General features: G+C 53.8%; 2 protein-coding genes and 1 pseudogene across 2 annotated transcripts; 1 reads left to right on the top strand and 2 right to left on the bottom strand.

The window, feature by feature from the left end:
- Positions 1-1,435: 1,435 nt before the first annotated feature.
- Positions 1,436-3,746, bottom strand: SAPIO_CDS7734 (Uncharacterized protein; the record flags this gene model as incomplete). Its single annotated transcript, XM_016789537.1, has 2 exons — positions 1,436-3,488; positions 3,580-3,746. The coding sequence occupies 2 exons, from the start codon at positions 3,744-3,746 to the stop codon at positions 1,436-1,438; spliced, it is 2,220 nt and encodes a 739-aa protein (XP_016641364.1).
- Positions 3,747-4,764: 1,018 nt separating this feature from the next.
- Positions 4,765-7,908, bottom strand: SAPIO_CDS7733 (annotated as a pseudogene; the record flags this gene model as incomplete).
- A 1,085-nt stretch (positions 7,909-8,993) lies between these two features.
- On the top strand, positions 8,994-10,872 carry SAPIO_CDS7732 (putative ntf2 and rrm domain-containing protein; the record flags this gene model as incomplete). Its single annotated transcript, XM_016789536.1, has 4 exons — positions 8,994-9,164; positions 9,249-9,323; positions 9,419-10,492; positions 10,570-10,872. 4 exons carry the CDS (start codon positions 8,994-8,996, stop codon positions 10,870-10,872), a joined length of 1,623 nt encoding a protein of 540 aa, XP_016641363.1.
- Between the last annotated feature and the right edge of the window lie 3,320 nt (positions 10,873-14,192).

The raw sequence follows: 14,192 nt of genomic DNA, 5'->3' as shown, positions 1-14,192 counted from the left end.
ACCTGTGGGAATGGCATGGATATCCGTGATACTTACAGTATCTCTCTCGACAGATCCGCCATCCGCCTCTGCACATTTTCCCACTAATGCCCTCTACCAAACCACGCCCCTGCATTTCGGTGATGATCTCCAGTCGTGTTTGGAAGTTGTTGTAGAATTGTAATAATGAGTGTGCCCCCGGCGGCTTGATCCGCTTGTCTGCGTTGCTCTTCCTCGTCGGTCCCCATGTCCATTCGCTCGTCCCCGTCGAGGTATAAATCCAAAGGCCAGGACTCTTCGTACCCTTCCTACTCTCCCTCCTCCTTTCGCACTTCCTCTTCACTCTTTCCATTCTACCCCCAAGGTACAACCAGTTCCGTCTTCTCAAAAGTACAATCCATCACTCACTATGCCCAACCCAACCTACAATGCGAACTCCGACACCGCCGGTGCTAGCGGTGGTAGCGGTGGTGGTTCAAGCGATAGCGTCCCCATTGACGGTAGTATGTGTTTATGTGTCCTTCCATCAGCAGAGCTGTTTCTTCTCTCTCGTATGGGTGACTGACATTGAATCTTTTTGTTCTTCCCTTTGCAGGCTATGGAAAGTGAGGCCCTCTCGCCTCCTCCTCTCTCCCCGCTCTCCTCGAAAGAGCCATAAGGCGTCGGACTTCCAACAACTACTGCCTGCCCACCACGACTTACCCCCTCGAACCACATAAGAAAATAAAAAAAAAAAAAATAAAAAAAAAAATCGTCTGACTTCTATCAAGATACCAAGTCGCGCGAGATACCCACCAACAAACCTCTCTGGCTTCCTGCTATCGAAATGCCCCTTGAGCATCTTTCATCTTGGGGTCCCGGCCCACCACTACTTACGCCAACTTGGTGGACATGTTTAAGGGTTAACTTGGCTTGATTTTTGTTTGAGTTCTTGTGTTTCTTTTTCTTTCCTTTGACTATTGGTTCCTTTTCCTTTTTGTTTGTTTCATTTTCCCCTTTTTTTATTGGTGTTTTTGGAATACTTCGGGCACAACACATGAACTAGATTGTCAACTCAGCGATGGGAAATGGAAAGGGAGTAAGGGCTGTACCGAGTATAGCATATCGGATTGGTCTCGAGCGAATTACAAAGGTACACCCAGCACATTGTGAGATCACTTGTTTTTTTTCTCAATTTACCTTCACAACCATGAAGAAGTATCAAGTGCATGTCAGAAATATATAAAAATTGAATTTTGGGTTCAAAAAATAAGAGACAAGAAACGAGTAGAAGAGAAAAGGTCCCCATTGATGATAGTCATCTCCCATTCGGAAGTTGACATCCCTAACTTTTCCATTGCCCATTTGAGAAAAAAAAAAAGAAGGAAAAGAATAATATGTATAAGAAGAAACATTCCCCTTCATACCTACGTAGATATTGAAGGCCAAAAAAAAAAGCAAAGAACTTTAGTACCCATCACCTCGGTGGCCCAGGCAACGGTCTCGGCCCCACAATCTGCCTCCTGCCGGCCCCGATCCCCGTCCCCACTTTATTCTGGCTATCACCCCCGGTATAGCCCGACCACTGACTCACATCCCACCGCCCGCCGATTCCGCCGCCGATACCTTCCACGCCGTCCGCAGAGCGCACAGCCTTGGCCGTCTCCTTCTGCGCCTCCTCCCACTCGCGCTGCCTCTGCCTCTCCATCTCCATCTCCCTTTCGAGCAGAGACTTGGACGCCCAGCCGCCTGCCTTGGTGGCCGTCTGCCGCTGCGCGCGGCGTCTGTCTTCTGCGTCGCGTTCGGCCGTGGCGCCTAGTTCGCGGGAATACGTCGCCGTTGGCACGGGCTGTGGTGGTGCGGGGTTCGTGGCGAGGTACCTGTCCGTACGGTTCATGTTCATGCTCGTGGCTTGTGGCGGTGGCGGTTGAGTTTGGCGGGGTTGGTGTTGCTGTGGTACTGGTAGTTCTCGTGCGGGAAGAGGAGGCCCGGGCGCGGGAGCTGCCACCGAAACAGGTGCCGAAATAGGTGCCGGAGCAGGAGCCGGAGCGGGCGCAGGAGAACGGGCAGGGGCCGGTGCCGAAGCAGCCGCATAAGCTACTGGGTCGGGCAGTGGACGTCCACCGGTGTTATGGGTCCTCACCTTCGGAGGGGGTGACGAGATGGCCGTAGGATCGGGAAGTGGCCGAGGAGATTTGGGCGGCGCAAACTGGTGCTGCTGGTGCTGAGGCAGCTCCTGGGGAGGCGGCGGCTTGTGACGCTGCGCGTGCTGCGGCTGCGGCGAGACCGTCAAATATTCGCGCTGATCCCTAGACCACGAATCCTGACGACTCGGCGGCCGAGGACGACTGCGGGATCGAGCTCTAGACCGCGACTCAGCCGTCACTTCGGCATGCGGGTTCCTACTTCTCTGCTGCCTGTCCCGCTCGTACTCGCGCTCGCGTTGCCGGGCTAGCTCGAGTTCCTTTTCCAACTCCTTGATCCTGTCCGTATAAGCGCTCCCACCGCCACCGTCGCCGCCCCCGGAGGATATGCCGTGCTCGGCCTGGTACTGGCTGAGGTACTGTCCCTTGAGGGCAGATCGACTGCGGCTTCTCGTGCGCTGCCTCTCTTCTTCCAAGCGCGCCTTGGCTTCCTCCTCCTCCTTTCGCCGCTTTTCCTCCGTGATCTTCCACATCCTTTCCTCCTCTTCCCACTTGCGCTTCTCCTCCTCTACCTTTTGCCGCTCTTGCTCCCGCAACCGACGCGTCTCCTCCTCCCACCTGCGCTCTTCCTCCAGTCTCTGTCGCTCCTCTTCAGCCTCGAGCTCAGCCTGGCGCCGTCTCTCTTCCTCCTCCATCTCCCGCCTCATCCTCTCCTCCTCGGCCTCCTTCTCCTTACGCCTACGCTCCTTATCGGCGAGGCTAGGCACGAACGGCCCTGCGCTGGTAATCTGCCTCCTCCCACCAAACGCGATGCCAAGGTTTCCCTGGCTGGCGCCTCCCATGTAGCCGTACTGCGAAATGTTCCAGGCCGGCGCCGTGCTGCCCTCATGCTCCTTCCGGCTCCAGCTACTAACCGCGACGCCGGGAGAAGTCGAGCCGCCGTTCGTGGGGCTCTTCGTAGGGCTCCACCGCCCCGAACCCGAATCGCCCGTTTTACTAGGCGCAATCACGGTGCGAGTCCCGTAGGCCGAAGACGTGTTGCTCGAGTTCGACGGGCCTCTGCCGCGGAGGGGCGTCACGGGGGGAGGGGGACCGGTACTCTGCGGGCTCATGACGCCGGAGCGAGGCTTGGGACCGATGGCGGAGGGAAAGGCGGCGGGGTTCAGCTTGTTGGCGGCGCGGCTGAAGGCGCCCAGGCATTGTAATACCTGGGCGGGATCCTTTTGCTCGTACAAGTCGACGGTGAGGAAGACGTCGTGCTCTTGGAGGTTGAGGGGTGGTGACTGGCAGGCTCGGAGGAAGAGTGAGATGTTCTCCATCTGGACGAAGGGCATCGCAGATTGCTTGTATCGAACGCCGGGTGGGCCGATGGCGAGATTAACGAGTCTAAGAGGAGGGTTGGAGGGGTTAGCGGGACTGGCGGCAAGGAGCGAGGGAGATCTAGTAGATCTGATATTGATCGGATTATAGGACTCACTTGCAGAGCGCAACGCCATCCTTGAGTCCTTCTAGCAGATCGGAAGATGGAAGTCGTTCGCCGAGGATACTTTCGATCCAGGAGCGGGCCTCGTTGGCGGCTCCCGGGGTGTACTTGTCCAGACGCAACTTGCGCAGGTCCTTGTCGAGCGATGTCACCGAAGCCATGGCTGCGTTTAAAGTAGTAAAAAAGGAAAGAGAAAAGGAAAGAGAGAAAGAACCCCGTCGCAACCGCTGATCCTGTATCTTTGGGTTAAAGAAAGCTCCTTTCACGATTGAATTCAGGTTGTTTGACTGGGAGAACAAGATCTGTCGTTGAAGTTGAGTGGCTGATGACGTGGGTTGGATGTGGCGTCGGGGCAAAGGAAAAATAGCGTCCGGCGCTTCCAGCCGTCGTACAGGATGCGATGCACTTGCGACGACTGCAAAAATCACGAGAGCGCCGAGTGGATAGCTGCAGTCGCGCTGAGATCTGATAGTGGCTGTGTTCTGGTCGTGTTCAAGTTTGGGGTGGTGTCGAGCTTGGTTGGGATTTCAAGTCATGTCAAATTTGGTTGGGCTCTCATTATTTCATTGTTTCTAAACCACCAAATGAGACCTACATTAAGTCAGGAGAGTCGCCCTGGGTCGTGGCCGGTTCGTGGGAGATCTGTGGCGTAGCCTGGCTGGTGGCTTCCTGGGAGGGGAAAGGTGATGGGATGAAGCAAATTGGATCATATCAATATTGACGATTACCCCCACTTGAACCTGCGGCCCATTGCAACTGCCACAGTTGCAATCATTGTGAGGAGATGCTGAGTCAACGGTCCCATCGATGCAATTGGCATAAGTGTATCTCGGTACTGAGGGAATGCAACTGTGACGTCCTAAAACGCCTGTTCAATGCAGCATTCCCTGCCCTGGCAGTCTCGACTCCCGCTGATGTAGTATTGTTTATGGTCTATATCTCACGGGTTAATTCCCATGCCATCACGATGCCTCGACTTTTAGATTTTATTTCTAATTTCTTTTCTTATAAATAGGAAACTTTTGCAGGGTGGAAAGCAACTCCCAGACCGAATCTAAAACGTCTATAACCGGACCGCACAAGCAAGTCTTCAATATTTCTAGTTCCCTCCCACATATCGTAACAAGTAAAGAACCGGTCCAGCAATCTATCAAGATGCGTAGCCAACACTGCGATTTATCACTCGGGGTATCCAAACACATCATTCACCGCCCGCATATTAACCCTCGTACCCATCAACGTAACCAAGATGCCCACCACATCCACCGTCAAGAGCACTAGCGCCGCCATCATATACCTCGGACTAAACACCCGAAACAGCATAAGATGTCTCCTAAGATAGCCCGCCCACGCCATCGTAGCCAACGACTGCACTGAAAAGAACGAAACGAAAGCCGCCAGCGACCGGCTCACGCTCTCGAGCACGCCCTTATCATCAGCCGACGCGAGCCACGTAACGATGAGAGGCAGGGCCGCCGTCGCCATGATCTGGCCCGCGAACGTGTTGATGACGATGATGACGGCGCTCCACGGCATGCGGATCGTAAACAGAGGGATGAACGCGCTGTCCCACTGGATCGTGCTGATGGCCGCCTGGTGACCCGTAGTGAAGAAGTGGAAGTTTCCCAGGAGCGCCAGGACGACGGGCCCGATGGGCTCCGACGCTATGCCGTGCGCCTTGAGGATCTCGATGAGACAGATTATCTGCCACATCATGAGCGCGAGGGCGCCGCCTCCCATCGGCTTGGATAGGAGGGTGCAGGCGACGAGGAGCATCACGGGGAGCATAAGGTACCTGCTACCGTACGCGTTCTTGTAGCCCTCGATCAGGGTTCGTTTCGTGCCGTCTGGCATAGTCACGGGCCTCCAGTCCACGAGCGGCGAGCCCCAGGAAAACATGAGACCGCCGGCGATGAAAATTATGCCCAGGACGCCAAGAGCCACGTACACACTCACTCGCTTGAGAAGCGTCTCGGGCAGCTCGGGGAACCACCCCCCGTTGTCCGCCGCGTCGATGACCCAGTAGAGCCCCGTCATGCAGAGCACTCCAGGTAAACCGCTGCTGACCCAGCTCTTGCCCCAGCTCGCGAAAGAGCTCGTCTTCTTCAAGAACGACGAGACGACGAAGGGAAGTGCGACCGTCGTGATGAACGGAATCGCCAGCTGAGCGGCAGAAGACGTGGACGAAGTGGTGGACGCGTAGTAAGTAGACATGCAATATGGCATCTGCTCTTCTCGGCATAGTTTAGAGTAGGATGCAGCTCGTCCGAGGATGACGAAGAGGATCGAATGGAAGATGGCGGTCGTCCGCGCCTCCTTATCCTTCAGGCGGAATGCGGTTGCTGCCGACACCAAACCAAAGGTACCAAGGAAGAATAGCGAAATAGAATCTTCCCAGATGGTGTAGGAGTTGGCCGCAAAGCCAATCGATTGACTTATTGTAAACACGGCTGATAGCCAGCCCCAGATAGATGTAGGCAGAATATTCCTTAGCGTCTTGCCCACCGACACCAAAGACACAGTAGCGCCGAGAAGACTACCCAGTGCCGCAGTGGCAGCAACGTAATGGATCTCAAAAACGACCAAGCCCGCGCGGGACGTGACATAGAAACCAAGACCTGCGGCGGCGCCGCACGCAAGTCCAGCTAACGCGTGAAGGACAAGCCGCCTATGAAGTACAGGGTTCGATTCGGTCGGGGGTTGGCTGGAACTAATAAGGTCCTTAGTCGCTCGCGAAGCGTAAATTAGCACAACCACAAGGCCAAAAGCCATGGTCACGATGCCCGTAATCATTCTAGGAATGTCAAATCGTGACCATAGATCCTTGCAAACTCGAAGAGTCTCTCGCTGGTACGAGGCAAAAGCTTCATAGGTCTGCTTCCAATCGACCGATGAGGCACTGCCCCCTGAAGAATTTATGAGCTCTTCTGCCGCATCCCAAAGTGCCTTCGGCGATCCTAGAGACATATCTTGCTCCGAGATTTGCGCCTTGGAATACGCCGATTGATATCGCTTGGTTCCAGCCGCAGCCAACCGAGAAGCGGCGGCTAGATTTTGCCATGAGTTTCCGTCTACACCAGCAAAGGCCTCTTCTATGGGCCGGCCCAAATTGTTAAAAGGAATGGGAATTCCCAGCAGGAGCGATATTGTGGGGACAAGATCAATCTGGTTGGCGGGTCGAATCTTGGCCGTCTCTGGAGGCACCACATACTCTGGCTTTGTGCGACCAAAGAATGGCCGCTTTGAGTACATCCACACGGCGGACTCAATCTCATCGTCGCTCTCACCCCCGTGGTCGCCCTTGCTATCCATGCCATGGTCGCCCATAACGATCAAGAGGGTGTCACCGTCAATCTTGGAAACGACACGGCGGATGAACTCGTCCATCTGCGCCAGCTTTGCATTCATTGCGGGATGGTCCGGACCGTAGCGATGGCCGGCATGGTCTACACCCAAACAGTGACCGATAAGGAGATCCCAGGAATCCTTCTTCTCCGGCTCCATAAGGGGAAAGATGCGCTCGATGACTCCATTATCGACGGTGTGTAAGTCCCATACGTTGAAGCTATCAAACGCCTTGCTCTCATTCGGTTGGAAGTAGCCTGGGAAAAGAGTCCACCAGGTATCGTCTCCGACTTGAACAATCTTCTTGTCGAGATTGCGCATCTGCTTCAAAATGTTATCCTCGTCGATGGCGTCGAAACTTGAGCCAATATCCATAAAGGTCGGAAGGGTGCCGGTTGTCAAACCCTTCAACCTCTGGAACGTCGCGGTCGGGGGGTCGGCGATGAAGGGGCGAAGAACAGCATTTTGGGGCGATTTGAGAGCAGACTCGTATAGGAAGGTCAAGGCATTGTGGTATTCCTTTGTTTCCTCAGTTCCGCGCGAAGGGACGGTAAAATCGTAGCGTAGCGCATCGATAAGGATCACTACGGCCTTATCGAAGGATTTCGGATGCCAGCAGCCGGCATCGATATTCCCGGGACCTTCCCAGAGTGCGGTACGTGAAGCCGACACGTCAATTGGCGGCGAGCTACATTCGGACGTGTCTTCCAAGACTATCCTCGTCAAAAGGAACCCGCTCGTGAAGAAAAGGATCCCCACGGCGTGTACAAACAGAACCCAGACCCAGAAAGCAACCGTCCACGCCCAGCGGCGTTCGTACGCGCGTTGTCGTGCTAAATGGCCAACGCGGTTGTTTTTGGCGATAACCCAGTCTAGCGAGGCCGGGAAATTTCCTTGCGCAGGCGTGTCTGCAGGTCTGGTCGGTCCTTCGGGTTGCGCGGGCTGTTTTCGAGGTCGTGGTTGCGGCTTGGAAGCCATCTTGATTCGATTCGTCTCGGACCCCGGTCAAGGAGTGGTGGAAAGGGAAAACGAGACAAAAAAGCGCAGAGATGCGGTTAAGGAGAGAAAGAAGGAAAAGAGGTTCGAGTGTCGGACTCCATTCGCTGCGGAAGCCACGGGCTTTTTGTGGACATGGGCAGGAGAGGGAGCTGTTACGAAGTACAGATCGCGAAACAACATCCTCGAGCTCTCCTGGTCAATTCTACGCGAGTTATCAGGGTGCTTATTACGAAGTACTATGCGCTGAGGTGTCGGTGCACAAGCAAATCGTTGACAGCACGGCGCAGAGCAGTGACCGCTGAAAATTGGCTCAACGCTGAGCGATTTAACTTTTCAGGGTCCAGCCAGATCTGCCACATGGTTTCCAATTGTCCGCAGATGCCAGTCGAAACCTCAGCCCCCCCACAACCCTCGACACATCAAATCCCCATCAAAATACCGGGGTGCATGCAAATACACGAAATATCCCGCCAAGCCAATCGGGCACAGACCAGCTGGAGCCGAGCAACGAGGCCACAACCGCGCCCGACTTCGTACCTCGTGGGTGCTGGCAGTGGCAACTGGTACCAACAGAGCGCTGTCAGTACCTCAGTACACAACCTCGCTACAGCCTTGAATATCCCATCACACTTTTTTCCGCCATCGCCTTCAAGGTTGAAAAATCCCTTCCTCCATAACATTCCAGTGAATCATTCTCGTTCCTCTTCTGCATTGCATTGCATCCCACCCACCATCCTCGTGGTTCATTTTCATCTCCCCGTGCATCTCAGAGCCCGGTTTCTTTCATCCAGCCTCCGTTCCACTACTTCTTTTCCTTTCGTTTGGTGATAGGGTAATTCCTCCCCAGAGCTGCTTTCCCCTTCCAAACCCAACTCCTCCTGCTGCTACAGCATCACGGTCCATCTCCTTTCCGACTTCCAGGACTCGATACTATATATCTCGTCCTTTCTAGTGTTCTTTGAACCCTAATATAATCGCACCCTCTCCTCTACCGCCGCATAATCGTCCCCCAACCTGCCTTCAACCTTCTCTGACCTCTCCTCTCCTCACCATCAACCATCAAAATGGCTACCACCAACGGCAACCTCCACAGCCAGGACTACACACCCTCGAATGAGGCTTCCGAGCAAATCCAATCGAGTAGCTCCAACCATGATCTGACCAAGGATGAGGTGGGCTGGTACTTCGTGGAACAATACTACACGACACTTAGCAAGAACCCCGACAAGCTTCATGTACGTTTATGTCCAATTCTTTTCTTAATCGGATTTCCAAATGATGAGGATCCATCAGAAACTAACGACATTGATGTTTGATAGCTCTTCTACGGCAAGCGATCTCAGTTCGTGTTCGGAGAAGAGGCCGAGGTCGCCAACATTTCCGTCGGACGTCCTGTAAGCATTTCCGACTCATATATATCCATATTTATATCTGTTTCCTGTCCCCAACTGCAGCAAAAGCTAATATTCCATTCTTCTCACGACCGTAGGCCATCAAGGAGCGAATTAAGGAGCTCGATTTCCAGGAGTGCAAGGTCCGCGTTTCCAACGTCGACTCTCTCGCCTCTTCCCAGGACACTATCCTCATCCAAGTCATCGGTGAGACTTCCAACAAGAAGTCTGAGGAACCCAGGAAATTCGTTCAGACCTTCGTTCTTGCCAAGCAGCCCTCTGGATACTTCGTCCTGAATGATATCTGGAGGTACATTAATGACGAGGACGAGGAGGCTGCCGAGCCCGCCCAGGAGCCAGAGGCCACTGAACAACAAACCGCCGCTGTCGCTGAGGTTCCGGCTGTTGTTGAGGCTGCTGCCGAGGAGCCCGCCGAGGCTGGGGAGGCGAAGGAAGAGGCTGATGAGACTCCCGCCGCCCTCGAGGCCGAGAGTGTAGATAAGAAGCTGGAGGAGGTTGCCGAGGCTGAGGCCGCGGCTGAGACTGTTGCCAAGGAGGCCCCTGTTGAGGCTCCCAAGGCGGAAGTCGCCCCCAAGGTCGAGGCTTCCGAGCCTGCCGCTGACGAGGAGAGCGTCTCTGAAGAGGCCGCCGAGGAAAAGGCCCCCGAGAAGCCTAAGGAGCCTGCTCCTACTCCTGCTGTCCCTAGCGCTAAGGCACCTGCCGCGGCGGCACCTGCGCCCGCCCCCGAGCCCGAAAAGCCCGTTCCTGCTAAGCCCTTGACTTGGGCTAGTCGTCTCGCCGCTGCCGCCGGCCCTCGACCCCCCGTTGCCCTGCCCAAGACCGCTACGCCTCCTGCTGCGACTCAGGCTAGGGCCCCTGCCGCCGCTGCTGTCCCCAAGGCCGCAGCTGCTCCCGCCCCTCAGCGAACCGAACCCACGCCTGCCCCCGCCCCTGCCGCGGCCCAGGAATCGACGTCGTCTGGAAACGAGTGGCAGACCGCCGGTAGCGATTCGAAGAGGCAGAACAGGCCTCAGTCGATGATTGCCCAGTCCGAGGACAAGGGTACTCTTGGCTACGTCAAGTATGTGACTGAGAAGGTTCGGGATGTCGAGTTGAGGGCTGCTCTCTCCCGCTACGGTGATCTCACATACTTCGACATTAACCGCGATAAGGTAATTTTTGTGTCTCATCATCTTGTGTCTTGCAGTTGTACATTTTATGAGTTAAGGTGCTAACTCTCATTCTTCAGAACTGCGCCTTTGTCGAGTTCGCCACTCCCGAGGGCTATAAGGCAGCCGTCGCGGCTAACCCTCACGTCGTCAATGGCGAGAACATCGTCGTCGAACAGCGCAGGCCCAAGTCGACTGCTTACGGTGGCGCCCAGTACGCGGCCAACCGTGGCAGTGCGTCCGGCAGGGGGGGACGTGGTCGCTACGATGGCAGCCGCTCCGGCAGCCAGGGCGGCCCCAAGGCTCCCTTCGGTTCGCAGACTAGGGGTCGTGGTGGTGCCGCTGCTCGAGGAAAGGGCCCTTCGCAGTCGGCCAACGCTTAAATAAACCTCGACTCCGAATGTTCAATAGCTCCTTGAAGCTGAGAGCTCATTAACGAGCTCGAACAAGTCTCTGGGAGACGACTCTCGGCCTCTTTCTTTCTCACACCCACCCCCTACCACCCTCACTACTAACAGAGGTCGAGAGTCCTTACCAAACACAAACTTGAATGAGTGTAATGCTCTTCACAACACACAACCTTTCATAACTGCTTCATCTTACCACACGTCTCACTCGAGGTAGACGAGAAGGACAGGCTGCGAGTTGGTTCGTAGCTGCCTTCTCAGCATCGAGAACGAAAATAGCATCTGACACATCATGGCGGCGTTTGGTCTAACTTTCTTAGACTTAAACTTCTGTTACATACTTATTCCCTTTATACCTTTCCGTCGTCCTCGAGCCCATTTCTTATTCTTTGTCTTGTAGCCTTGGCCCCGGCGGGGCTAGAATGCCATGAGATGAACTTCATGGCATACATTTTGTTTCTTTTTTTTTCTTGATTTTGTCCCTTCGATTTTTCTGATCATCAAGGCTTGGGAGTCAAAATGGGCGAGGAAGCGAAAAGCTGGCGGATGTCGACATGCTCTTTTTTATTACCTACTTTTTTTTTCCAAAGATTTCTCTTTTTTTACACTAGCAATGATGTGGATGGACGACTGAGGTGGAAATAATATCCCTTTTGGTGAGGGTGGGATACGGACGGCCGGCGCAGGATGGGGGGAAAGGAGAGAAGGAAGGGAAAGAAAGTGTAAAATAGGAACTTAGATAGTTGATACAGGGCTAGGAGCATGAAGCTTTGGAAGCGGACATAATCAAAGAGTCTCAGAATCCGAGATGAGAAGAGGATTTCCTGATGCGCTACTGTGGTGTTCAAGGTTGGTGTTCAAGGTTGATGTTTTGAGGTGTTTGTCCATAGAGACGCTTTTTCGGGCCTCGATGATGGACCCGTCACGTTCCCTCAACGGAAATGGTTCCTTCCGAAGAAGCAGAATGGCAACGTATGAGTCAAAACAACTTGATCAATGCCGTTCATCTCTAGCGGACGATGTCCCTGATTCGTGTGGGAGAGCGAGAGCCAAGTTAGCCAGGATCTTTCTGCAAAGCAAAAGGTCAAAAGATCAAAAGGACCGTTTCCCTTCTCCGGAACTTTGCAAGATCTTCATTCCCCCATTCCCACCCATCAAAGTCTTGGACCTTTGGAAAATCTTCTCTTCTTTTCGTAAGACGAGCGTTGCATGTTAATTGCGGGGTGTGGGAGAATACGCATTTACGAAGTACGAGGTAAGCCGAGATTCCCAAGAGGATCGTTTCCACGTGTGATTCTCTCCGAGTTCAGGGATGACTGAAAACATGGGGGGGCCACAACAGAGCGACGACTAGGGGGGCGGCAAACAGAGGGTTGTATTCCATAATTCCTTCATCCCTTCAAGGTTCTCTCCCCCGAGATCGGGTCTGGCTTTTTTCTATTCTTGAGTTGTTCGAAGTGGCGGGTTTCATCCGGATTGACGAACTCGGCGAGATCGCTTTGGGAGGTTCACATGTAACGTTCTCCGGGCAGTCTGGGGTTTGGTTGTCAGAGAAGTTTAAGACCTTCCAAACGGGGACGGGGAAGAACCTTGAGGGCGGAAGAAACGGCCCAGGACATTTGGGTATAACGCATGAGGTCCTACATTGCGGGTGACGAGGCCAGGCAGCCAGGCCTTTTTGCTCCGTGGAGGAGAGGCTTTCATAATCTAGTGGAGGTCCAAGTCCCCATCCCTCTCGGTCATGCCGCAGGCGGGGTTTGCTGTAGTGTAGTGGTATTCGGGGACGTCAAGAGAGGCAAGCTAATTTCCGCAAGGCAGTTCGGTGTGGTTGTTTGTTGTCTCACCTTGGGACTCTCTCCCTCTCTCCCTCGCTCTCTGTGCATGGGATGTATTTATAGAAATCAGCCACAAAAAGCCAAGACGCAAAGACTACCCGTTCTAGGTATCGTGGTCGGCTCCGAAGAAACTCTTGGCAACCGGAGCAGCTGAGAAAGCCAAGACGATGTGATCTGGTCCTGTGTTTTGCGATGAAACCTCCTGCGAGAAACATCCCAACCCGATCGTTCGGCGACATCCCGTAGCCAAGACGGATAGGTTGGCAACGATCGCCTTGCTGACCTAAAGCCAAGGCTAAGCTTGGCTGACAGTGATCAATCTACAAAGGACATGCTAAATTAAACATCAACGAAGAAGGTGAAGAACTACTTCGTACTTCGGGGATCAGCGCAAGAAGTGATACATCAATAATCGATCGAGTCAATCTTCATGCCGTAATTGAAACACCACGTTCACAACAACGAAGAGAGATTCGCCGACAGATACTCAAGGAATCCAGAAGGCTCCTGGGAAACGAGAAAAACGAATTTAAAAAAAAAAAAATTGAGGCCCGCTTTGAGGGAAATATCAAAGTTCGCTGGAGAACTGAATGAAAATGGATCAGCAAATGGCTTTCGGGGGTCGACAAAAGGTCCTTCTAAGCGGCGTAATAAAGTGCTGGGGCAATAAAGTGCAAGGACCAGCTGGCCGAAATGGTCGAAATTTCGACTCAAATCCCACCATTTCCGAGGATCGCTCTTACAAAGGAACTTTGGTGACATCAATGAACCACTGGCACAATGAGCGGGGCAGAAATTGAAATTGACAATGCAATATAGAGATCGGTGGTGTGTCAATCTGTGCCACGAGCGACGAAAACCTTCATCATTGAGCCTGAGAATTAGGAGTGACTACCCCGTACTCGTGTAGCGTCCGACGACAGGAGGCGAGGCACAGGGAAAAGCTTGGCTCAGGGTTGGATGGACTACGAAGGCTGGCCCACCTCAAAAAATGGTCATCCCCAGACAGGAGTGGGCAGCGAAGGGATGGAGGGACGGATCCCACGATGCCGTTCACCCCAGTCATTCCGCCGTCATTTCCGCCCTTTGCATGCGTTCGAGGAAACATAGAAGGATTTGATGGGAGCCAGTGAGTTCCCACACAGAAGTACTTGTGCTTTGGACCAGGCTAGTCACCACCGTATTACTCCGTCCCACTCCCGCATGGCGCTGTACACTACGAAGTACACTAGACTAATTCGCAATTAGTCTCCGAGCAGGTCTTTAACCAAATGAGGGCATGCATACGACAAGTACTCGACGGAAAGTCGCCGCCCAAATGCCTGTTGGTTTTGTGTGCCAAGTCGTGTAGGCCGCGGGCTTGGGACCTAGCGTAGTGTACAAAGTAGTGCAGCTTGTTAACTTCGCGGGCAGGAATTAGTCTCGGATAAAAAGTACTTCGGATGGAATGCAGTGAGCAAA

Source organism: Scedosporium apiospermum (genome assembly GCF_000732125.1).
Source record: "Scedosporium apiospermum strain IHEM 14462 chromosome Unknown SEQ_SAPIO_0110, whole genome shotgun sequence".
Taxonomy (NCBI): Eukaryota; Fungi; Ascomycota; class Sordariomycetes; order Microascales; family Microascaceae; genus Scedosporium; species Scedosporium apiospermum.
Note: the sequence above shows the minus strand (reverse complement) of the source record. Positions and strands in the feature narration are given on the sequence as shown.